Source organism: Podarcis bocagei (assembly GCF_964188305.1).
Source record: "Podarcis bocagei genome assembly, chromosome: 15".
Classification (NCBI taxonomy): Eukaryota; Metazoa; Chordata; class Lepidosauria; order Squamata; family Lacertidae; genus Podarcis; species Podarcis bocagei.
In genome coordinates this window covers 32,093,860-32,118,262 of record NC_138141.1, presented here as the reverse complement: position 1 = coordinate 32,118,262, position 24,403 = coordinate 32,093,860, and the positions used below count along the sequence as shown (strand labels likewise).

Genomic DNA, 24,403 nt, shown 5'->3' with positions numbered 1-24,403 from the left:
GCATGCTTGGTGTGGGGCAGGGCCTTCTTGGTGGCTGCTCTCAGACTTTGCAACTCCCTCCCTAGAGAAGCCAGACTGGCTCCCTCCTTGCCAGGGGTGCCAACTTGAATAAAATATGGGGGGGCAGACAAGCCCCGTCCAACATAATCAATCACATGACGGGGGACACCTACACTATTTGAATGGCAATCCTTATCAACTTGGGGGGGCAGCCCCCTCAAATATTTTATTGGGGGCCCGAAGGGACCTTGGCCTCTAGAATTTGGCTTCTATGCTCCTTGCTGTCCTTCCAAACGGCCTTTGGGAGCTCTTTTTTTAAAAAGGGAGGGCTTTTAATTATGCTGTGCTCTTTTTACTAGCTGAATTTTAATATATTTATTTTACATTGCTTTAATTGAGAGGATGGGTCGGGGCTGTGGGGGGGGGGGATATCCAAGGCCATGAGACTCCCCTTCCCTCCCCCTTCAGTGGTACAGTCCAGGACAAGTGACATCATAGAGTTCTACTCCATGGGCTGCCACCATTGGCTGTAGTCCACCATTAGGCTTCAGTTCCCAGTTTTTCTTTCAAACATGTGACAGCAACGAAGTCCCAATGGGGAAGGGGGGTCATGTGTTTTTTTCATTCTGAGATTCCACCCCCACCCCTTGCAACCTGGGTCCACCTAGGAACCATACCATGTGATTCTCTTGCATGGGTAGACTGGTTCTGATCCAAAGGAAAGGGGACCTTTTGGAACGACTGACATGGAAGGGCAGTTATCCAAGGCCCACTCCGAACAAGATATCCCCCTAGTGCCTAAACCCCCTCTGAGTCTTGGAGGGTCAATCAGCCTTGTGATGTGCGCTGCCACAGACTCTCAGATATCATTGAAAGACGCCACCCCCGTCAGCAACACTTGAGTTCCAAATCCTTTTTTGGAGTCTCGTCCAAATGAATGTTTTCACCTGCGGGGACCAACACCCCTGCCTCCCCAACCCCACCCCAAACCAAGGAAAAGAAGATCAACCCAAGGAGAAATAAAGAGAGACCCATGAAGGGGGAAATGAGAATCCTGCATCCAAGAGGAGCTTGTGTTTTTTAACCAAAATGTGAAATCCAGCCCTCCTCCCACACATTGACCCACTGGACCATAGGAAGCTGCCCTATAACACTGGTCCATGTAGCTCAGTACTGTCTACGCTAACTGGCAGCTGCTTCCCAGGGTATCAGGCAGGGGAGATTCCCAGCTTGACCTGAAGATGCTGTTGGAGTTGAAACCTGGGACTTTCTGCGTGCAAAGAGATGACCTTGCCCCAAACAGCACAGCCATGGCTATCCCAATGCCCTGTTTAAGCCTTGCCTCCTAACCTGCCTCCCCCTTGTCCAAGACCTCCTTCCTTGGGTCACACAGAGGAGCTCCCTTCCCAGAAGCTCAGCTGGCAAAGAGGAATGGAAGAGAGTTTACAGGAAAGAGAGAGCATGTCCACCACCCCCCTCTCTGGAAGGTGGGTTGCATTGCCTCACTAGGGACTAGAAGCACTGCTGAGCAGAAGGGAAGGAACGCTGCAACCACCATTATGACTGCTGGTTGGGCTGCAAGGCCCACCCAGTCAGCCCACCAAGCAAGTAAATACTGGGAGGCTGTCCCAGAAAGGGAACCAGACAGTCTCTTCCAGGGACTTATTCCACTGATATTTGGTGCAAGGATGTGCATGCCTGCAAGTCTCCTGGCTTCCAACTTTGTTCCACAACGCACACACCCCCTCACTGGGAAAACCAAATTGCGTATCAGGTAAACAAACCCAGTCAGGAGCATGGGCAGGGCAATGCAGGAATCAGATTATGGCTTGGGCAGGCAGCACCGCTCCACACAGGTCCCACCCGATCAGACAGAATCCCTGAATATTATCTTTTTTATTTTATTTTTTATATATATAAAAAAAAACAGTCAACATTTATTGTGCAAAAAAAAAAAAAAATGAAGAAGAAAAGCCGAGGGGAGGATTGCCTTTCAGAGACGGGCGGCAGCAAAGGCAGCAGTGGTTGTTTTGGGGAGGCCAGGAGCAAGCTTCCCCCTCTCCCCCGGCCAAACCGAAATCAGGTGCAAGGACTTATCCCCTCTGTGGGGCAATTCCATATGGTGGCTCCTGAGCTCTCCACTCCTCTCGGCCTGCTTGGCGGCGTCACCCACCCCACACCCCTTTAAATACTTGGCTATGGGCAGAAGCACCAGCTGGCCGCAGCTGGCCCAGTCTCCCCCACCCAATCCCAGCACGTCGCCTGGCACTTCCACAGTTGCGGCAGAAGCGGCTTTCTGCACATCCGGCTCCCCCTCTGAGCAAAAGGATCCATCCCCCTCCGAGGGGGTTGCCCTCCTTCTCTCTCTGAACATAGCAGGGCCAGCGGCGGGCTGGTCCACTTAGAGGAGGGCCGCAGGGGAGCCCAGCAAACGCCGGAGGGAGATGCGGCTGATCCATTCCGATTCTCCAAAGGGAGCCCCCTCCGCCTCCAGTAAGCGTGGGGCCCAAGCCTGCTATGCAATCTCCTTGATCCTGTGGATGTAGTTGTGCAGTTCCTCGGGTCCCTGGAGACCCATGTCCTGGCAGACCCACTCCAAGTCCTCCTCGTCGGCGATGGGGATGGAGTTGTACGCCAGCTCCTCGGAGGGCATGGTGGCGAAGGTGGTGAACTTGACCCGCTTCCGCTTGGAGGTGGGCGAGTTGAGCGGGTCCTCGCTCTGGTCCCTGGTGGAGCCCCCCGAGGAGCCGTCCCCCCGCCCGTGCACTTGGCTCTGCACGCTGGTCTGCGAGGAGCCGCTGCTGTGGTGGTCGGCGTGGCAGCAGGTCTGGACGTTCTCCAGAGGGTTGCCCAAGCTCTCCGGCTGTGGCGAGAGGTCGTTCTGGGCCCGCAAGGGCTGCCCGTTGCCCAGGAAAACCCAGTGGTGAGAGTGGTCCATGTTGGTCTGGCCTTCCGGCGGGATCCGCTTGTGACGGTACTTGAGGACGAAGACGATGCAGTTGATGAGGAAGACGAGGATGGCGAGGCAGAAGACGCCCAGCAGGGCGTACATGCCGATCTCGAGGTCCGTCAGGCCCCGCGTCACCTGCACATAACCTGTGGGGATGGTGGGGAAGTCCTCGGTCGGGAGGGCGGCGCTGGGCGGGCGGCTCTCCGGGCTGGGCGGCAAGTGCCAGTCGCCTTCCACCCGGGGCGTGGTGCCAGGGCTCCCCTTCTCCCGCCCGGGCCTGCTGGGCGTTTGGACAGGCTCGTAGTCATAGGTGGGTTCCTCCTCAGAGCTGAAATGCACTCGGACGCTAGCCAGGGCGGTGGCCAGCACGCTCTTCCTCTTGGTCTTCTGACAGCTCTCGGAGATCATGAGCTCAGCCCTGACCAGTTCGCCAGCCCCCTCGCCTTCGGCCATCACCAGCGGAAAGGCTCTCTCAGGCATCACCGACACCACCGCCCGGTCCTGGCTGGTCACCACCAGCGTGTAGTCCTTGGGGTCATACAAGGAGAGCGGGGCGGTCGTGCCGTCGCTGTATGACACCCAGAGGCTCAGCAAGGCCTCCTGCGGAAGAAGGAGAAATGAAAGGTGGGGAACAAACTGTGTGGAAACCCCCCCCCCGTCCCTTTTCACATCAGGAGCAGGAAACCTCGAGACTGTGGACTGAATGTGGCCCCCATGGGTTTCTCTGTCTGGCCCTTCAAACTTTCCCCAGGCAATGTCTCTTGGTTAGGCCACACGCCCTCTTTGGAAGCCACGCCCCCTTCTGAGGCCACGCCCTTTCGCTGGCCCAGATCCCATTCTCTTACATAAGATGAGCCTACTGGATCAGGGCAATGGCCTACCCAATCCAGCATCCTGCTCTCACAGTCGCCAACCTGATGTCTGCAGGAACCCTGCAAGGAAAACCGGGTCACAAGAGCCCTCTCCCCTCCTGTGGCGTTCAGAAGCATTGCTGCCTCCTGGAGGATGAAACTGATGGACTATGCAGAATTAGATAAACTAACAGGAAGGATTCGAAACCTGCGGGACCAGAGATTCTCAGAAGACTGGAGTAAATTTACGGACAATTTGAAAAGTAATTGTGATGAACAGATTACGCTACTAGGACTGCAAGAAGTTTTGTAAGGTGCGTTATTAGAAATATTGCCCAAAAAAAAGACAATGAGGGGAATTATTAAAGATATTTAAAGGTAATATGAAATTGAGAAATGCATAATAAGTGATAAATACAGAAAATCATCAGAGGTGTTGACGGAAGACCCAAAAAAAATTGTATATGATGAGAAGTTCTGTTGTATGAATGTTAATTAATATGTTAAAAATTAATAAAAATGTATAATAAAAAAGAAGCATTGCTGCCTCCAACTGTGGAGGCAGAGCACAGCTGTCATGGCTGGCAGCCATCAATAGCCCTCCATGAATTTGTCCAATCCTTTTTTAAGCCCATCAGGGTTGGTGGCCTTCACCGCCTCCTGTTGGAGTGAGTTCCACGTTTATCTTTCGCTTATCATCTGTCCTGAATCTGCCAACATTCAGCTCTGTTGGATGTCCACAAATTCTAGTGAGAGAGGAAAACTTCTCACTATCTTCTTTCTCCGTGCCATGCCTACCTGTATAAAGTTCTGTCATGCTCCCTCTTCCTTGCCTTTTCTCTAAACTAGTAAACCCCAAATGTGGCAATCTTTCCTCATAAGGGAGCCACTCCATCAGGAAGAACCTCCTGACAGTAAAAGCTGTCTGACAGTGGAATGGGCTCCCTTGAGTTGTGGACTCTCCTTCCATGGAGATTGGATGACCATCTTTCATGGATGATTTAGTTGAGATTCCTGCATTGCAAGGGGTTAGACTAGATGATCCTTAGGGGTCCCTCCCAAGTCTACAATTTTATGATTCTATTATTCCATCCCCTGAATCATTTTAGGTGCCCTTTGCTGGACAGTTTATGTAAACAGAAGAGCCAGACACAAATTGTTGCCCTCTGCAGTTGTTGCCCTTTCCTTTTTCTAATATGTATTGAATTGTTAGCGGTCCTAATAAGATCAACAGAAGATACAACGGGGATGAAGGTTCAGTCTACGAGTTCCAAAATCTGTTTGTACATTGATGATGTAATGCTTTCCTTAACTCATCCCTTGAAATCTGCACCAGAAATTCCTTGAAATTAACAGGGAGGTTTGGTGACGTCGTTTGGCTACAAAAGTGAGTTCATCCATACCTGAAATAAATGTGTTGCAATCAATTAAAGCAAATTTGATGAAAGGGAGAGCAATTAATTGGGCAGTTATGCTGATAACGTATCTAGGAACCGGGTTGTCTTCAACCATATATTTTAAATTAAATGGAAGTTATGAAGGTTGAAAAGAGTTTTAAAATGGACTCAGGCAGGACTCACATGGTTATGTAACGTTGCGGCATTAGAAATTCCTAGGCTACTTTATCTATTTGAAAATGTAATGGCCAAGAGTGACAAAAGGGTATGATTGAACCAGCAAAAACTACTTACAAACTTTGTGTGGCAAAAAAGAAAAAGAGCTAGTGTTCCCATGGCAACCTTGGAGACAAGCTACAACAAAGGAGGAATAAAATGTCTCGATATAGTAGATTAATATAAAGCTACACATCTAAAAGTAATAGCCCAATGGCTGAATGTCTCAAAGGTAATTCCATGGTGTAAGTGAAAGCAGAGCTCACAGTTATTCCATGGTTACTATAGAAAGAGGGGAAAGGACTCTTCTTCAATGGAGGTTTTGAAGCAGAGGCTGGGTGGACCATCTGTCATGGATGCTTCAGCTGAGATTCCTGCATTGCAGGGGGTTGGACTGAATGACCCCTGGGTGTCCCTTCAAACTCTACGGTTCTAGGATCCTGCGACAATGGATTTTTATTCAGATACAAAATCCTTGTACAGATGCAGTCTGAGATGTTTGGAATAGCTTAAATACAATGTCAACACCTAAATATATCCTTGCTCACATCTTTTCTTTTCTTTTAAACAAAGAGACCTTCTGGTGAAAGATTCTCTATTCTGTCAGGCCTATGCAGGCAACTGAGCGCACACCTTTCCTCGGTGCTTAATTGACGTCTGTTTAAAACCTTTTAAAAACATGTTTTTATGTATTTTTGTTGCAAACCACTTTGAATTTTTGAAAAATGAAATAGCAGTCTATAAACATTTTTAATATATAAAATAAATAAATAAGGTAGTAGGAGGCCAAACTGCTAACTGGGTAAATCACAATGTAATTACATATCAAGGAATTGTAAATAATGGCAATTTCAAAACAATGGTGGGAAGGCCTCAAATGGACCTAGTTCCGCGATGCTTTCAGTGCAGACAATGGATAAGTTATGTAGAATAAAATATAACGGATGAATAAGATGGTGTGAGTTTGGAGGTAAAATGTCAAGTCCTGAGGTAATAATTTATAAGAAGGGAAACTTGAGCAGTTGTTCTATTCTTTATTGCCTTAATACTTTGAAATCGTATCTGTGTACAAGCTTTAAAAGGAAATAATAGGGGTTCTAATTCCTCATCCGGCAGGACCTCTTTGTGTTAACTTTACAGAAAAACATTACAAGCTGCTCCCTCAATGGTCTATGACTCCACAAAGCTCGAGTAAAATTTATCCTCTCTGCAATGGGAAGTTTTGGACACATTCGGTAGATCGGTTCAATGACTGAAATCTTTTGGGTTATGTATGTTCACCAATCTACACATTGCTATAGCTCATTTTCATATCTGTAATAATTGCAATAATTTGGGTATGTGCACTTCCGACGCAACTTTGCTAATATATTCAGAAAACGATTATGAGTGTTTATTGTTGGGTTATTTTTAATTTTATATAATTGTTGCATGCCATATGCTCTAATGTAAACAGAGATATAGCTCTGTGCAGGCATGCTAAACAGTTTGAAGATGAAAATGAATACAGTGAATAAAAACTAATCTATCTATCTATCATCTATCTATCTATAATCTTTTAGGTCAAGACAGTAGAGATGGTATCGCCACAGATATCATACGAGTTGCCATTGGATGCTCTGATAATTGTCTCATAAGGGATTTAGACCCTTGAGAAAAACATAAAAACTTAATATGGAATTTGATAGCAGCTGATCAGACACTCATTTTGTGACAAATTGGGGGGGGGGGGATAGAGACCCATAGCGCAGGAACGGTTAGCAAAAATATTGGGCAGCAGCAACAACATGTAAACTTAAGGAAATGATTACAGTGAGAGAAGGCAAGCAAGAGGCAGTGTGGTGTAGTGGTTAGAGCATGGGTAGACAAACTAAGGATGGGGCCGGATGCGGCCCAATCGCCTTCTAAATCTGGCCCGCGGATGGTCCAGGAATCAGCGTGTTTTTACATGAGTAGAATGTGTTCTTTTATTTAAAATGCCTCTCTGGGTTATTTGTGGGGCATAGGAATTCGTTCATTATAATTTTTTTCAAAATATAGACCGGTCCACCACATGGTCTGAGGGGCAGTGGACCAGCCCCCTGCTGAAAAAGTTTGCTGACCCCTGGGTTAGAGTGTTGGGCTAGGACCACCCACCGGGTGACCTGGGGCCTGTCACTACTGCTCCTCAGAACCTACCTCACAGGGCTGTTGTGAGGATAAAACGGGGAGGGGGGAAAGTGTGGGCAGCCCCTAGAGTTCCTTGAAGAAAAAGTGGGTTCTAAATGAAAGAATGAGACAATTAATTAATTAAATCTACCCCCTCCCCCGCCCCCAATCCATGAGGGCTGCCTCAGAAGAAGTACCTGCTTGGAGAAATTCAGAGTCTGCTGGGCTGTCGTCTTGGCCACGATGGTGTGGCTGTTCCCAGGGCTGGGGTGGAGGGAGAGGGAGAGGTTTGAGATGACCTGGGCCTTCAGTTCGGTGATGCTGACCTTCTCGTCCACCACCGTCACCAGGGTCTCCCCAAGGACCGCCTCCATGAGCGGAGAGACCACCTATGGGAAGAGAAGTGGGCCGTAAGGAACATCTCCCCTGGTTGGGATTGGGAGGAACGCCCAGTCACATTCCTCATTGCCACCAAGGCTGGAAATTCACCAGGTGCATTTTGCACTTGGCTATTGGCCAACATGTGGCCAAGTGAAGATGCCCAGGTGCCAGGATGGTGCCCGATGTCTCCACCACCTGGAGGTGCATGCCTGGGGATCCAACAACAACAACAACTTATGGGCTCCTTGAGCCCTTGAGACAGACCCAGAAACTCCAGCGGGTGCAGAATGCCACGGTGAGACTCCTTACGGGGTCCTCGCTGCGAGATCACATTCACCCGGTGCTATACCAGCTGCACTGGCTCCCGGTGGAGTACAGGGTCAGGTTTAAGGTGCTGGTTTTAACCTTTAAAGCCCTATACAGCCTAGGACCCTCGTACCTACGGGACTGCCTCTCCTGGTATGTCCCACAGAGGAACTTATGATCTTCAAACAAAAACATCTTGGAGATCCCAGGCCACAGAGAGGTTAGGCTGGCCTCAACTAGAGCCAGGGCTTTTTTGGCTGTGGCTCTGATCTGGTGGAACACTCTGTCACAAGAGACTAGGGCCCTGCGGGACTTGACATCTTTCCGCAGGGCCTGCAAGTCAGAGCTGTTCCACCAAGCCTTTGGCCAGGGCATAGCCTGACTCCCTCCTTTGGCAATCTTCACAGAACTCTAGCCCAATGGTTGCCATCAATTTGATTTGAATTAATTTTATAATGAAATGATTTTAGAATGTTGTATTATTTTATTGTTGTCAGCTGCCCTGAGCCCGGCTTCGGCTGGGGAGGGCAGGATATAAATAAAATTATTATTATTATTATTATTATTATTATTATTATTATTATTATTATTATTATTATTATTATTACTATTACCACTATGGGCGGATTCCAACAAATATTAAAAACACAATAAAACATCAAACATTAAAAACTTCCCTGAGCACACTAGCAACACACCCTGCAGAATTCTATCAGGTATATTTTGTCTGCACAATCAGAACGAATTTCAGGAGCCCAAAAGTCGTCTTGCCCCCAAATGGCAACCAGGCCTTCTGCTTTGGTGATTGTAACCCTCGTTTAATGAGCCATTTGGCACCTAGCTTATTTATCTGAGTTTCTAACACTGTGCATCACCCTTGTGGATTGCTGTAGTGCGCTCTCTGCGTGGCTGCCCTTGAAACTAAGCTCAAAAAGGAAGTCTGGATGAGCCCTGTGTGCTGTGTGTAAAAAAACGACGATATATATTAAAGGGATGAATGCCATGGAATGGAAAAGTGTCAACCCACACCCCAAGCTTGGAGATCCTTTTAAAAAGCCAGAGGATAGTTCAATCGGGAGAGCACGAGACTCTTAATCTTAGGGTTGTGGGTTCAAGTCCCACGCTGGGCGAAAGACGATCCTCGTGGACCCTTCCAATTCTGTGATTCTTGATGGAGAAATTGCCTGCTGAGGTCTCTAGCTAAGCATTGCATCTCTCTTTCCATCCCAGGCCTGCGATGCTATTGAGCCAAGCCGGAGAACAGCACCACTCCATGGCCTTCCCTTCATGCACTCGCCCTGCAAACACACACACACACACAATTCTCCGAAGTACATTTCACCGGGGGAAGACACTCCGACCTTGAACTGCTCGAATCTTTGAAGGCAGCATCTGGGAGCCTGGGAATTTCTGCTTAGGAAGGCAATACAGTGCCCAGGCTTGGAACTAATTGTAGTTAAGAGATGCTTGGCACAGGCTCAAGAGGAGCTGGTTCAGGGAGAAAATGCGAGAGAGGGAGAGAGAGGGGAAGGAAGAAGGGGTGTAGGGATGTGCAGCCAAGGAGGAAGGGGAATGTAGAGGCAGGAAAATGCAGATGAGCCCCCCCCCCCCACCAAGGAAAACAGATCTGTTTTCTTAGCCCTGGGATGCGTGAAGCGAGAATGAAGAGAGGGCCTCTGTTGTGGGAGTTGGGTATACTTAGCCTGGAGGAGACTGAGAGGTGAGATAACAGCCACCTTCAAAAATCTGAAGAGCTGTCACATAGAAGACAGAGGGAGCTTGCTTTCTGCTGCTTCAGAGCGGAGGACCCGAAATGATGACTTTCAATGGCAAGAAAGGGGATTCTGATGAAACTTTAGGAGGAACTTATGGACGGCCAGAGCCGTTCGGCTATGGAATGGATTCCCGTGGAAGGTGGTTGACTCTCCTTTACATGAGGCTGGATGACTTTTGGAGGTCCATTTCAACTCTACAATTCTATGAATGTGTGAGAAAGGGGCCTCCGATATGAGGAGTACCTAGTGCCAGGGGAGGGGAGGGGAGCTGCAAATCCAAAGGTGCTTAGATTGTTGGGGAAACTGATGTTTACGGCTGCACCTCCTTTGCCTCCCCTAACGGAGGCAGATAACCCCTGCTCCTTAATATAGGATGTTGCCTTATATAGAACAAGGCAATTGTGTCTATCTATCTAACTGGTGGAAGCTCTCCAGGTCTTTCCCCCAACCTTACCTGTAGCTGCCATTGGGGATTAAGCCTGGGACCTTTTCTCCATCACTGAATTTTTACTTAAAAGCAAGCCAAGATTCTAGTCCTCATTATTTCAAATAAAGGGCTAATTTTAAGAGGAACATAGGAAGATTCATTATACTGACGATTGGCTCATCAATCTTAGTATTGTCTACATGGAATGGAATTGGCTTTCCAGGAGATTCTAGGAATGGAACCTTAAGACATTCTGCCTGCAAAGCAGAGGCTCCGCCACTAACCTCAGATTCCAGTCCTCGTGGCCCCCAATCAAGGGCTTATCTAAATAGGAACCACGGGTCCATCTAGCTCTGTACAGTCTACACTGACTGGCAGCAGCTCTCCAGGGTTTCAGGCAAGGAGTCTCTCTAACGCCTTACCTGGAGATGCCACTAGGGATTGAACCTGGAACCTTCTGCATGAAAAGCATGTGATCTAGAAGAGAGATAGGGTCCTTTCCTTGCTGGGTGTAAAAAAACGACGATACGCTCTTACCTTGAAGAGGGTGGTGCCAGGCTCCCGGCCAGCGAGGGTGTTGGTGTCCACCATGTGAGCCACCCGAGGGTCGTCGACCTTCATGAAGTCGCTGACCAGGTCCGTGACCTCAACCATCCACTCTGGGCCCAGCATGGTGACCACCTGGTCCGTGCCCTCCGAGGAGGTGGTGTGGAACTGGGTGAAGACCTGCAGGGTGGCATGCTGGTACTGGAGGGTGCAGCCCCGGCTCTGCCGCCGCTCTTCCTCCTCTTCGTCATCCTCGCTCTCCCGGACAGACCTGTGGCAGCCAAAGCAGTTGGGTCAGCTGGCAGCTGCTCTGGTGCTTCCCCCCCCCCTTTTCCTAAAAAGAAGAGTTTCCACTAACCAACCAATCCAGCCAATCAGGGATTGTGCATCTGGCGTAATGACATCACGTAGCCAATCGGATTTCACGTGACGTGACATCGCAAAGTCAAATCAGAGCGATGGCTGTGCTGCCTTCCCTCACTCTAAATGGGTGGATATTTCCACCCCATTTTTTTTATTTTCATTACACTATTACTACTACTACTACTACTACTACTACTACTATTATTATTATTATTATTATTATTATTATTATTATTATTATTATTATTATTATTATCTGTTCACCATGAGGGCCTATGGTAGGCTACAACAAAACATGCTATTAAAATTAGTTAATACCAATGTCTGAAAAAGGATGATGCTTTTTGTAGCAGATAAGTTTCTCAAATAAGAGAGTTGCATGTCCCTGCGTGTTCTAAGGAGGTGAGCACCTAGGGGAGAATTCTGACATGAGCTGAAGCTTCTGGGCAATGGGATCAGGAATGGCCACTAGTCTTCGCTGTGCATGCCTAGAGGCTCTCAAACATAATCCCCGAGCGGATTTCCAGCCACCCCACTCCTTCCCCAACTCTTGGCTTACCTCCTATCGGGTAAGATTGGAACTCGCCACCCTTTCACCTGGCTGAGCCGAGAGTCAGAGAGCTCGATGTGCAGCGGGAGTTTGGGGACCCAGACGGTCATCTCCAGGAGGGCGGTGAGGTGCTCGTAGCTGAAGGACACCCCAGCATTCATGGAGCCCCTCGATTCTTTGCCACTCACAAAGACATAGTCGCAGCTGCTGGAAACCTGCAGACAAAACTGGTGGGTTAGGGTACCAAGGAAGAGGAAGAGGTGAGACCCAGGATGCTTTGGCCATGACAAAGCTGAATTCCCATGCTAGAGGTCACGAACTGCCTCTCACGAACTACTGGTGGTTTGTGGACCACTGTTTGGGAAAACCTTTCATCTATGAAGCTGTCTGGCTGTTCTGGCATCAGGGATACGTGGTGTGTGTGTGTGTGTGTGTGTGTGTGTGTGTGTGTGTGTTAGACATTAGCTGGGGTCTATTTCTTCTTATTCCCCCAGGGCTACTTAAGCTTGCCTTCAACATCCAAGAGACACCAGCTCAGCATGTCTGCAAAGGCAATCTCAGCTCGGCATCGGAATAAAAATGAGCTCTGAAATGCATCTCTGGATATTGTGTCGTTCATCAAAATAAAGACGACGCCACAGCGCTCGCCTCCTCTGCGCTAATAAACACACCCAGCCACACAGTCCGGAGCAGGCTCGCTCCCAGCCCTTCCAGGGACGACAAATAATAGCATCTGTCTTGAAACGCTGCTGGAGAAAAACTCCCCAATGCCTCGTGCTATACGCTAGCTACACTTTGGGTAACATCCATCCCTGGATGGGGAAGAAAATCAGGTTTGGGAGAGAGAAAAGAAAACCCTTTGTCTTCTTTTTAAATCTAATTTTTGCATTTTTACCAACAGAAAACAACAACAACATAAACATATAATCCCCTTTGACTTCCCTCCCCTCCCACCGTGGCTCTTCATATAATGATTTCCCTCTCTGCATCTCTTCCGTAGCTCTACTTTTATAAATCCTTTATCACTCCATAGATTTCCGTCCATCCTACCAATGTGTGTAATTGTTTACAGTAATCTTTAAAAATAAATTATAAACTTTCCCCATTCTTTATTAAAGTCAGTCTCTTCCTGGTTTCTAATTCTTCCTGTGAGCTTCGCCATCTCGGCATAGTTTATCCGTTTTCTTCGTGCAGCGCATAGTTCAACTGCGGAACTCCCTCCCACAGGAGGCAAGCTGTGGCCAGCAATGTGGATGGCTTTAAAAGAGGATTGAACAGTACATGGAGGGGAAGGCAATCGATTACTGTCTGCTGTGATGACTGTAGTTGGAGGCAGCAATGCTTCTGAAAACCGGTTGCTGGAAGCCACAGGAGGAGAGAGGGCTCTTGTGCTCAACTCCTGCTTGTAGGCTTCCCAGCAGAGGCATCTGGTTGGCCACTGTGAGTACAGGATGCTGGCCTGGCCTGATCCAGCAGGCTCTCAGGTTCCAGGTTTGATCCCTGGCATTGCCAGATCAGCATCTTAAAAAGCAGAGACATCACCTTACCAACAAAGGTCCGTATAGTTAAAGCTATGGTTTTCCCAGTAGTGATGTATGGAAGTGAGAGCTGGACCATAAAGAAGGCTGATCGCCGAAGAATTGATGCTTTTGAATTATGGTGCTGGAGGAGATTCTTGAGAGTCCCATGGACTGCAAGAAGATCAAACATCTCCATTCTGAAGGAATCAGCCCTGAGCGCTCACTGGAAGGACAGATCGTGAAGCTGAGGCTCCAATACTTTGGCCACCTCATGAGAAGAGAAGACTCCCTGGAAAAGACCCTGATGTTGGGAAAGATGGAGGGCACAAGGAGAAGGGGACGACGGAGGACGAGATGGTTGGATAGTGTTCTCGAAGCTACCAGCATGAGTCTGACCCAACTGCGGGAGGCGGTGGAAGACAGGAGTGCCTGGCGTGCTCTGGTCCATGGAGTCACGAAGAGTCGGACACGACCAAATCACTAAACAACAACAACATTGCCAGATCGCAGGATCAGGGAGGAAGCCGGCTGGGCTGGGCTGGGCTGGGCTGCTGCTGGTCCACATTTGAGCCATCCCTAGGTGGATCAAATAGTTACGTCTCAAGATAAGGCAGCCTAACACCACTCTGTGGGAGCTCCGTAGCTCTGTGTCATGGACTGGTTGGACGCAGAGGAATGGTGGGAGGAACCAGCTGGGGAACCCCCAGGGGAAGAAGTCTCGGAGCTCAGGGAATAATAATAATAATAATAATAAATTTTATTTATATCCCGCCCTCCCCAGCTGAGCCGGGCTCAGGGCGGCTAACAACAATCAAATAAACAATCAAACAATCAAATGACACATTCTAAAAAAATTTCATTATAAAAATTAGTTAAAATCACATTGGTGGCAACCGATTAAACAAAATTCTGTGCAGGTTGCCAGAGGAGGGGGTCAGGCTGCGCCCTGACTAAAGGCCTGGCGGAACAACTCTGTCTTGCAGGCCCTGCGGAAAGATGTCAAGTCCCGCAGGGAATGTTGGTAGGATGACGATGAGCGGTCAGAGGGAGAAGACTGTGGGGAGGAGGTGTCAGAAGCTGAAGGAGCAACAGGGCTTAGTGAGCTGGGAGAGTCCGTGGCAGAGAGAAGTCCAGAATCAGAGGCAGAAGCTGAAGCAAGAGAGGAGGGAGGCCAAGAGGCAGAGAGATCTGGCTGGTGAAGAGGCACGGATGTCTCCCCTTCCTGCTGCAACCAGCTCCCCTCCTCTCTGATCTCCCAGAACAAGAAGAGGCATGAAGAGGGCAGAGACTGGCAATGTGTAGACACAGTCTCTGATTGCTTGGGGATTGCTTCAGTCTCGGCAACTGCTTCATGCGGGCAACATCTACCAGAGACAAGTTGCTGTGCTTATTAGGCCTGGCATTCCTGCTGCTGATCATATTTCCGCTAATAAGGAGTTAACTGTGACTTGCACTACATGATTCATGGTTGGCTAGCTCCTGTTCACTGGATGCCCACGAGTTCTCATGTTCTCCTGAGCGCAAGGGATCCGCGTCGCTCTGAGCCAGACGGGGCCGCAGCATCCGTCAGCCTCTCGCTGCACAGATAACCGGAGGCTTGTTCCTCCGCGCTCCTCAAGCCCGGAGATCGATAGAGCTACTCCTGTTGTTTATGCCCCCTCTTTGCAATACACACCCGGGGAGTGGAGCCACCGACGACGCCACGGCTCTCCTTAATGCTGAATTATTTACAGTAACAGATAGCGGGTTGCCTGATGGATGGAGCAGGTTTATAGTCCTGACAGAGCAATCGCCCTCCCTCCAGTCTCTCCAGGTACGCAAGAGTTCCTGCCAAGCATACCTCGTTCGGAGCAATGTCAACATAACTCAGTAGGTTGGGGGGGGGGCAGAGAAGGAATAGAGGAAGGGAAGTCAGAAGAGGAGGCAAAGGGGCAGTGACTTGATCAATTATTCAACCCGGCTCGCAGGCTCGGTCCCGTCCCCGGATTCGAGGGCCGGCAACCGGAGAGATTTACGAGCGGGGAAGGAGCACATTAGCCCCATCAGAGTGTCTCGGAGCCTGTCCAGAAATGCAGGATTGCTAGCGTGCTCGCTCAGGCTGAAAGGGAACCATTAAAACCTGGCAATGGTAAATCAAACTTGATTGTTTTCAGTCCAGGCAGTGGGCGAGGGGTGTAAGAATAGAAGAAGAGCCTGCCGGATCAGGCCAGTGGCTCTGTCTAGTCCAGCATCCTGTTCTCATGTTGGCCAGCCAGATGCCTCTGGGAAACACACAAGCAGGATTTGAGCGGAAGAGCCCTCCACCCTTCTGTAGCTTCCAGCAACTGGTATTCAGAAGCATCACTGCCTCTGAATAGAAACAGAAAACAGCCCTCATAGCTAGTAGCCATTGAGAACCTTCTCCTCCAATCCTCTGTTAAAGCCATCCAAGTTGGTGGCCATCATTGCCTCCAGTGGGAGGGAGTTCCATATGCACTGTGAGGAATTTGGCAGGGAGTGGGCTGGCTGCCGCCGCCTCTGGAGCAGGGATTATGTGAAAGTGGTGGGAGGGTGTATCATGGGGTAGAGAAGCTGCAGAAAGGTCAGGGCACCTTTCATACAAGGAATTGGGACTTTGGGGTTAGAACAAAATAATACTAATAATAATTACTGTCATTTTCCCAGACTGGGGCTCAAAGTGGCTTACAGAAATCAAAACAACACAGATAAAATACCAAAAGCGAGCCAGAAGCGGACCTAACTTATAGAATAAGAGAACAAGAAGAACATATGTTTAAAGAAGATTGAAAAATGTTTGTTGAATATACAGGGGGAAAGTGTGTACACTTGAAAACGTTGGGAGCATTAAGATAAATTCACCTGTGTAAATAAGTATTGATGGATGTCATAATGGAATACTGAATGGTTTAGTTTATATAAAATATGCAAGGATTTGTGTTCTGCAAAATGAACCATGAAAAGGGAAGAAGGGAAGTCAATGATATTTTAAGATTGTTTAAATGAATATTTTAAATTGTAAAACAGATAAATACACACACACACACACACACACACACACACACACACACACTGTTAAGAAGTAATTAAAATAATACAAAAATGCAGATACCTCTGGTTAGCCATGTTGGGACTGATCTTACAAATGGAGTTGTGCCTCTTATATACCCACACAGCCTGGTTCCCCATCACCCACCTTGATTTTTTTCCCCACCCACCTTGATGATGTCCTCATTGGTGGACTTGCATTCTGCGTCGGTTGAAATGTCCACGATGACGCCCGTCATCTCAATGGCAATGACCTTGACTGGGATGGCCACCGTCCGACCTGTTAGGATGGCCGTATTGATGATCTCTGTGTCCTTGAGGGGACAAAGGAGGCTGTGGTAGTTAGAGTGCCCGGATCCTAAACTGCAGGGAGGGCGGGGCCTTTCTGACCTTCCTCACCCTCTGCCTCCTGTGGGCCAGTTTTGACACCTGGACTGGCCAACTGGCCTGCAAAAGTCCCTTGTGCTGCTGGCTCCAGTTTTGGTGAGGGGATAGAAAAAGGTAAAAAGGTAAAAGACCCCTGGACTTTTTGTCCAGTCAAGGGCAACTATGGGGTTGCGGCGCTCATCTCGCTTTCAGGCCAAGGGAGCCGGCGTTTGTCCACAGACAGCTTTCCGGGTCATGCGGCCAGCATGACTAAACTGCTTCTGGTGCAACGGAACACTGTGACGGAAACCAGAGTGCACGGAAATGCTGTTTACCTTCCCGCCACAGTGATATCTATTTATCTATTTGCACTGGTCTGCTTTCAAACTGCTAAGTTGGCAGGAGCTGGGACAGAGCATCAGGAACTCACTCCTTTGTGGGGATTTGAACCACCGACCTTCTGATCAGCAAGCCTCAGAGGCTCAGTGGTTTAGACCACAGTGCCACCTGCGTCTGTGATAGAACTACACTCCAGGCCCCAGAAGCGTGGGAAACACAGGCTTCTTTACTTGAGTCAGGGGAATGAGATCATGCAATGGGTCCGGTGGGCCAGTTTTGGGATATGGGCAGGTCAAGAAACAGAAGGGGTAGCGCACAAGGCTTTTTCTCAGCCAGAACTCACTGGACTCAGTTCCGGCACCTCTCAGGTGGGCACCATCGTCGTTCTTAGAGAACATGGGAGGCATTCATGGTGAGTTCCAGAACTCTTTTTCTAGAAAAATAGCACTGGTAGCACAGACACAAACCAACTTCCAGCCTGACTACTGGGACCCTCACCATGGCCAGTGGCAGGATGGCACGAATGTCCCTCTGAATGACCGCCAGCTCTGTCACAGCCTTCTCTAAGTCGGGCGGAGGGTTTCGGCCTCGGTAGTCTATATGCCACATGATGCGGCGGGTCACTGATTGGCTGGTGAAGTTCTCCATTTCGAAGTCCAGCTGCATGACCTCATAAGGGGAATCCTCAGCCCTGCAGAGAGAGGGAGAGAGAGAGAAAGGTGGATGCCAGCAGTGGAAGAACACAGAAATGGTTTCTTTACACAGATTGGAAGACTCCAAGCTGGTCATTCCACATCCAGATCTCCGGAAATATTTAACTTACTTATTTGATGACACTTAAATACCACTTGACTGTAATAACACCTCTGAGCATGTTAGGAAACCTCTATGTAAGAAGGTGGATGTCATCAGTATGGTGGTTACAGAGTGTTGGGACCTGGGAGACCCGGGTTCGAATCCCTGCCCAGTCAAGAAGCTCACTGGGTGACCTTGAACCAAGCACTCCATCTCAGCCTAACATACTAATTATAGCTCAGTAGGTTAAAGCACAGTGCTGATAGCACCAGGGCTGCAGGTTCGCTCCCTTTAGGAGACAGCTGCGTTGCAGGGGGTTGGACTAGATAATCCTCAGGTTCCCTTCCAACTCTATGATTCTTTGATACTTTGCAGGGTTCTTGTGAGGACGAAGGAGAACTATGTAGGCCACCATGAGCTCCTTGGAGGAAGGGTAGGATAAAAATAGTAATAAAATAAGTAAATAAATGGAGGTGGAAATTGAGGTGGTTTCTTTACACAGATTGGAAGATTCCAAGGTGGCCGTTTTTATCCCTTGCATCTAAGTCCTTAAAGAGTTTTACTTCTTTGTTTGACAACATTTATATACTGCTTGATCATAATAAAACCTCTAAGCGTTTTACCAAAGAAACAAACAAAAAAACTGCATTAAATTGATGGGTGTAAAACATTTATTTATTTCGCAAATTTTATATACTACGGGATCGTAAGAAAGAAGTCTCCAAGCGAATACCAGTTTGAAAGCTATTTAAAACATTCACACGAAAATAAAATCAACGATAAGCTAAACAGCAAATTAAAGGGCACCTCCAAGTTCTATGTGTCAGTGTAGCCTTGCCTAACCACAAACGCCTGCCCTATGTCAATAGGCAGGGAGTTCCAAAGTGCAGGAGCTGCCACACTAATAGAGCGACTTCTTACAAATTACCTTGAGTTTGGCTTCCCTTACTTAAATGAGGTGCTGAAGATCTGAAAGGGAGGGGGGGAGTCAGAGAGAGACAGACAGACAAGACAGACTCTCTGCGCCTCTTTTATGTAACGGTAAGCTGAACCCTCCCTTCTCCCTCCAAAAGAGTTCACTGAAATTTTCTCAGCCATCTTCACAGGCTTTTGAATTTCCACCTCCCACGAATGGACAAAAAAGCAGCCTGGGTACCACATTTATTGCATGCAGGAGCATCTTAGTGTGTGAGGCCCCACCTGCCGTCTGAAGTGTTGCCTCTTCAATGGGAACGAGGCCTCACTTAGAGACTTCTGTGTGGGTGGAGATGAGCATTAAGAGGTTTAAGGCACAAGCTTAATGAGAAATAGGGGCTCTTTAGAAGATAGATTTTAAGGATGGGTGGAGAGAGAGAGAGAGAGAGAGAGAGAGAGAGAGAGAGAGAGAGAGAGAAGGGAGAGTTATTTACTAGGAGGCTATTGGGGAATGGCATGTCTGGTCATCAGAATTCAAGTGTCTTGGCAGCACTATTTTTCTAGAAAAAGAGGTGCCAGAACTCACCACGAACACCTCCCTTGTTTTATTCTAATGGCAGCAGCACCCACCTGAGAGATGCTGGGACTGCGTTCCAGCTAAAAAATAAATCCCTGCATCTTGGAACTGAGAGAATGGATAGAGAAATATCCCCCTCCTTCTCTCCAGAACTCATAGGCACCCCGTAAAGCTGAATTTTGGCAGATTCCAGGGAGATGAAAAGGACTTATTCGCACAGTTAACATTTGGAACTCCCTCCCACAAGAGGCAGCAATGGCCACCGACTTGGATGGCTTTAGAAGAGGATTGGGCAAATTCCTCGAGGATAATAAGGAATATATCTGTGGCTACTAGCCATGGTTCCTATGTCTCGCCTCTGTTACTGGAAGCAGTATGCCTCTGATTAGCGGAATCAAAAGTAACACTGTTCACCTGCTATCCCATTTAAAAACCTCTTATCCTTGATGCCTGTTCATAAAGAGTAAGGAATCTAGAATATGAATTGTCTCACTGCGGTTTGTGTAGGATTGTGTTTCTGTTTTGGGCACCGCCTTCTTATACATATCAAAGTGCCATTTATTTGTATTACTTTTACAGTCATACCTCGGGTTACAGCCGCTTCAGGTTGCATTTTTTTGGGTTACGGACCGCCGAAACCCGGAAGTACCGGAACAGGTTACTTCCAGGTTTCGGCGGTCATGCATGCGCAGAAGCGCCAAATCGCAACATGTGCGTGCGCAGACGCGGGTTGCAAATGCTGCGGGTTGCGAACGTGCATCCCACACAGTTCACGTTCGCAAGCCGAGCCTCCACTGTATTTTTAAACCAAAATCAAATAATAATATGGGTGTCTCCTCCACCAGCACCATGATGAGCAAATGGAATAGAACCCGTGACTCCACAGCACCCCCTACAGGCCAGCCGCTCTCATCACACCAGAGCCCCAAAGCTCCCTCCCAACCCTTCTGCACCCTCCACCCCTGGAAAACTCTCGCCCACGGACTCTGCGGAGGCCGCGGACGTCAAGGAGTCAAAATGCCAAGGCAAATGAAAGCCTTTGATGTCCAAATCCCCGAGAGCGGTGAGGACTGAGACGCGTTTCACTCCCCAGCTGCAGTATATGATCCAGGGGCGTGTGTTTTTTTCTTCTTAAAAGGTGACTGTAATCACTTTGAATTCATCACCCGCCTCCAATCTTCCAAGGCTGAGTTTAATCTGCAGCCCGGGAAGGAGCCAGTCCGCCAGTCCCCCTCTGGTGCCTTGTCCAGCCCCTTCATCTCGTTACAGCTAAAAATATATAAATTGAGCAGCGTGGTAGATTGGCCTCTCTGCAAAACTGCAGACCTACCTGGGCACAGCATGTTGCAGGAGAGGAGAGTTATTTGGAAGTCATCTCCACGAAACCTAAGATGGGGTAGTTGGCAAAGCCCCCCTGAAACGGCCCACCAACAAAACCCTATTGCCACCATTTTCTACAAGCCACTGGAATGGGAACATAAGTTTAGAAAAGTGCCCGGGATCAGAACCCGCAACCCTCCCTGAAGACACAGTGAGAACAAGATGCCGGACTAGGTGGGCCACAGGTCTGATCTAGCAAGGCTGTTCTTATGCTTTTATGAAGGGCGGGGGGCAGAGGTGCTGGGTTGCTCCCAAGATTAGGGGGGCTGGTGTACATCGTGAGCATGTGATGTCACACGCGTTACATCGCACGTCTCCCAATGCTGTGCAGGGCAGCCTTCTGCTAGGCTGCCCCAGCCCCCCTCAATACTGTTGGGGAGGGGGCTGGGCCTCCTTCAAACAAATATTGAGGGGGCTGAAGACACCTCCACCGCCTAGATTGGCGCACCTGGGTGGGGGCCAGCAATGTTGACCAGAACGACTGCTTTGGTTCTGCTTTTGCGTAAGCCACTAAATCGGATTAATGAGATTCAGGTGCGACCATCTCTGCAGTTCAAGATCATCCCATGAAAGCAGCACTCCCACAGACCAACAGACCCCCGTGTGACACCACTGTCCCCAAACCTGAGAGCCAGCCGGCTGTTTGATGCTTGCCAGCTTCCGATTCTGGGCTGGGCGCTTTTGATGTTGCCTTGCTCGCTGCTGGAACCTCCCGACCAGCCTCCCCCGCCTGCTCCTCCGCTTTCTTCCCAATTTATCTTGGAGTCTAAGAAATCTCAGCCAAGCATCTGAGCCGTTCCCTTCCTCGAGGAGCTCGGTTTAAAACAAGCCCACTACAAAGGCTTATCAGGAGCTCTGCAGGAAGCCTCCGTGGGGCAGCCAAGCCCGGCCTTTGATCCCTGCCTTTGGTTTCCGAGATGGCTGTATTATTTTTGTAATGCTCCACTCTCCGTGCATTTTTCAACCTTCCCTTAATGGCAGAGCCGGGTCTTGTGGGTGTTCAATTCGAAGCCCCTCCTCACCGCACGGCAGGGACCTCCTTGCCCCCAGCATAGGTGGGCTTTACCTTGAGGAGAGGAGAGGAACCGGGAGGTCAAAGGAGCTACACAGATCTGACTCACTGTATCCTGGCCCACACTGCCAGGGTAGAATCGTAGAAATGCAGGAATCGCAGCTAGAGAATGCTTGGCAGAGGAACATCCAACCTCTGTTTAAGTACCTCCAATGAAGAAGAGTCCACCATCTTCTATAAAGAGCTTTCTGACAGTCAACAATGTTCAACAGTGGAATAGGCTTCCTCGGGAGGTGGTGGACTTTCCTTCATTGGAGATATTTAAGCAGAGGCTAGGTGGCCATCTGTCATGGATCCTTTAGTACCTCCTGTATCACCTGGGAAGACAGGCGAACTAATGCCAGTTTACAGGAAGAAGCAAAGATCATCAGTGTCGAAGCAATGATTCTTAAACATCAACTTTGTTGGACTGGTCATGTTGTTCAGATGCCTGAATATCATCTACTCTATTCCAAACTTAAAAATGGAAAGCGTAATGCTGGTGGTCAACAAGAGGTTTAAAGACTCTCTCAAGGCAAAACACCTGGGAAACACCGGCCTGCGAGTGCTCCAATTGGAGAACAGCTTTTACCAAAGGTGTCATGAGCTTTGAAGATGCTTGAACTCAGGACGAAAGGGAGAAACGTGCTAAGAGGAAGGCACGCTTGGCAAACCCTCACTGTGATCAACTCCCGTCCGGAAACCTATGTCCCACTGTGGAAGGACATATGGATCCAGAATTGGCCTCCACAGTCACTTACGGAAGACAATCTTACTTGGCTACGAGTGGAAGAAGAAGAAGAAGAAGAAGAAGAAGAAGAAGAAGAAGAAGAAGAAGAAGAAGAAGAAGAAGAAGAAGAAGAGGAGGAGGAGGAGGAGGAGGAGGAGGAGGAAGAGTACTTTCTGTGTCAACTTTTAAACACCTGCTGAAAACTCTTCTATTCTGCCAGGACTTTGAAAACAATTAAGAATACATCCTTCCACAATGATTAATTGACATCAGTTTTTAACTTTTTATGGTTTTATGTTTGTTGCAACCTGCTTTGATTGAATTTTTTTACATTACAGCACACCAATTTTTTTTAAACATAAATAAATATTTCTATTACACCCATTTTACAGGTAAAGGCATCAAGGCCAGGAGGGAGCTCATCACACAATGACTCCGTGTCCAGCACTCTGTACATGGATGCTGGAAAAAAGAGCCAGTGGGCCAAGTGTGTGGCCTGTAAGGTTGGCTTGCCAACTTGTTCTCCTGGAAAGATTGTTGTGCATTTAATAACTGCATGGTGAACAGGAATGCAAATGAAGGAAAACTCTCTCCCCTTGAGCATCTGTTACGCGGGTGTTGCAGGCATAAAGAGTCCTACTCGAGGATGGGGATGGGAGGGAGTTGGGTAGAAAGATCTTTATCTTCCCCTTGCTTCACCCCCACCTCCTTAATCATTTCCCTGAACTCAGGTGCATTCCCAAATCTGGAGACTCTGGCAGGGACGTGTTTCAGTGCCACCTCCGAAGCCACAAGCCTCAAGGAAGAGAGATCTCTGGGCTTCCGGATGAAAAAGAAGTCTGTCTGGTGGAGATAACCATATTCCCTGCTGGGGGTGAGCAATCAGCTCAGGATGGGGGACAAGAGTTATCAGTCGCAGCCAGAACATCTGGCCGATCAGAGGCTCTGCCAGGCTGTGGCGTCGTCGGAAGATCTCGAGGAAGGGAGCCAAAATCAAGGTGGAACAGGATGAAAGGAGGAAGGGTGGATTTGTGAGGGGCTTCAGAAAGCTGAGCAGAAGTTGAACGCAGCAATCAGACAAAGATAAAGGGGTAGCTGTGCAAAGGGTGAGATGAAGAATGAGGAAGAACCCATCTGACTGCAAATGTGGGTGCAGGGCATGGTCCAAAGATGTATGATGCAGCCACTTTGCTGAAGGAAAGCAGCTCAGAGTGACTCAGGTAGGGGAGAAACTGGATTCAGTTCCCATGTACAGGCAAACCAGCCTCATCTGCAGTTTCTGTAACAATATGCAAACTGAAACACAGAAACACCCTTCAGATGTACCCTTCCCAGTATGTTTCCAAGCACAACTCAAACTGTTGGTGATGACTTTTAAAGACCTAAAAGGCCTCGGTCCAGTATACCTGAAGGAGCGCCTCCACCCCCATTGTTCAGCTTGGACACTGAGGTCCAGCTCCAAGGGCCTTCTGGCAGTTCCCTCCCTGAGAGAAGCGAAGCTACAGGGAACCAGGCAGAGGGCCTTCTTGGTAGTGGCGCCCACCCTGTGGAACGCCCTCCCATCAGATGTCAAGGAAATAAACAACTATCTGACATTTAGAAAACATCTGAAGGCATGTTTAGGGAAGTTTTTAATGTTTGATGGTTATTGTGCTTTTAATTCTGTTGGGAGCCACCCAGAGTGGCTGGGGAGGCCCAGCCAGATGGGTGGGGTATAAACAATAAATTATTATTATTATTATTATTAGTAGCAGTAGTAGTAGTAGTAGTATACG

At 48.5% G+C, this 24,403-nt stretch overlaps 1 protein-coding gene across 3 annotated transcripts in view; it reads right to left on the bottom strand.

The window, feature by feature from the left end:
* Nucleotides 1-1,913: 1,913 nt before the first annotated feature.
* Nucleotides 1,914-24,403, bottom strand: part of TMEM132E (transmembrane protein 132E) — a 121,397-nt gene continuing 98,907 nt past the window's right edge. For all 3 annotated transcript variants that reach the window (XM_081172904.1, XM_081172903.1, XM_081172905.1), the window contains exons 4-9: nucleotides 17,679-17,871; nucleotides 16,646-16,789; nucleotides 11,920-12,125; nucleotides 10,989-11,268; nucleotides 7,760-7,951; nucleotides 1,914-3,550 (exon numbers count right to left, since the gene is read on the bottom strand). In XM_081172904.1, coding sequence (XP_081029030.1) covers nucleotides 2,516-3,550; nucleotides 7,760-7,951; nucleotides 10,989-11,268; nucleotides 11,920-12,125; nucleotides 16,646-16,789; nucleotides 17,679-17,871 — 2,050 coding nt within the window. In that variant the 3' untranslated portion in view covers nucleotides 1,914-2,515. The remainder of the gene's footprint in view (nucleotides 3,551-7,759; nucleotides 7,952-10,988; nucleotides 11,269-11,919; nucleotides 12,126-16,645; nucleotides 16,790-17,678; nucleotides 17,872-24,403) is intronic.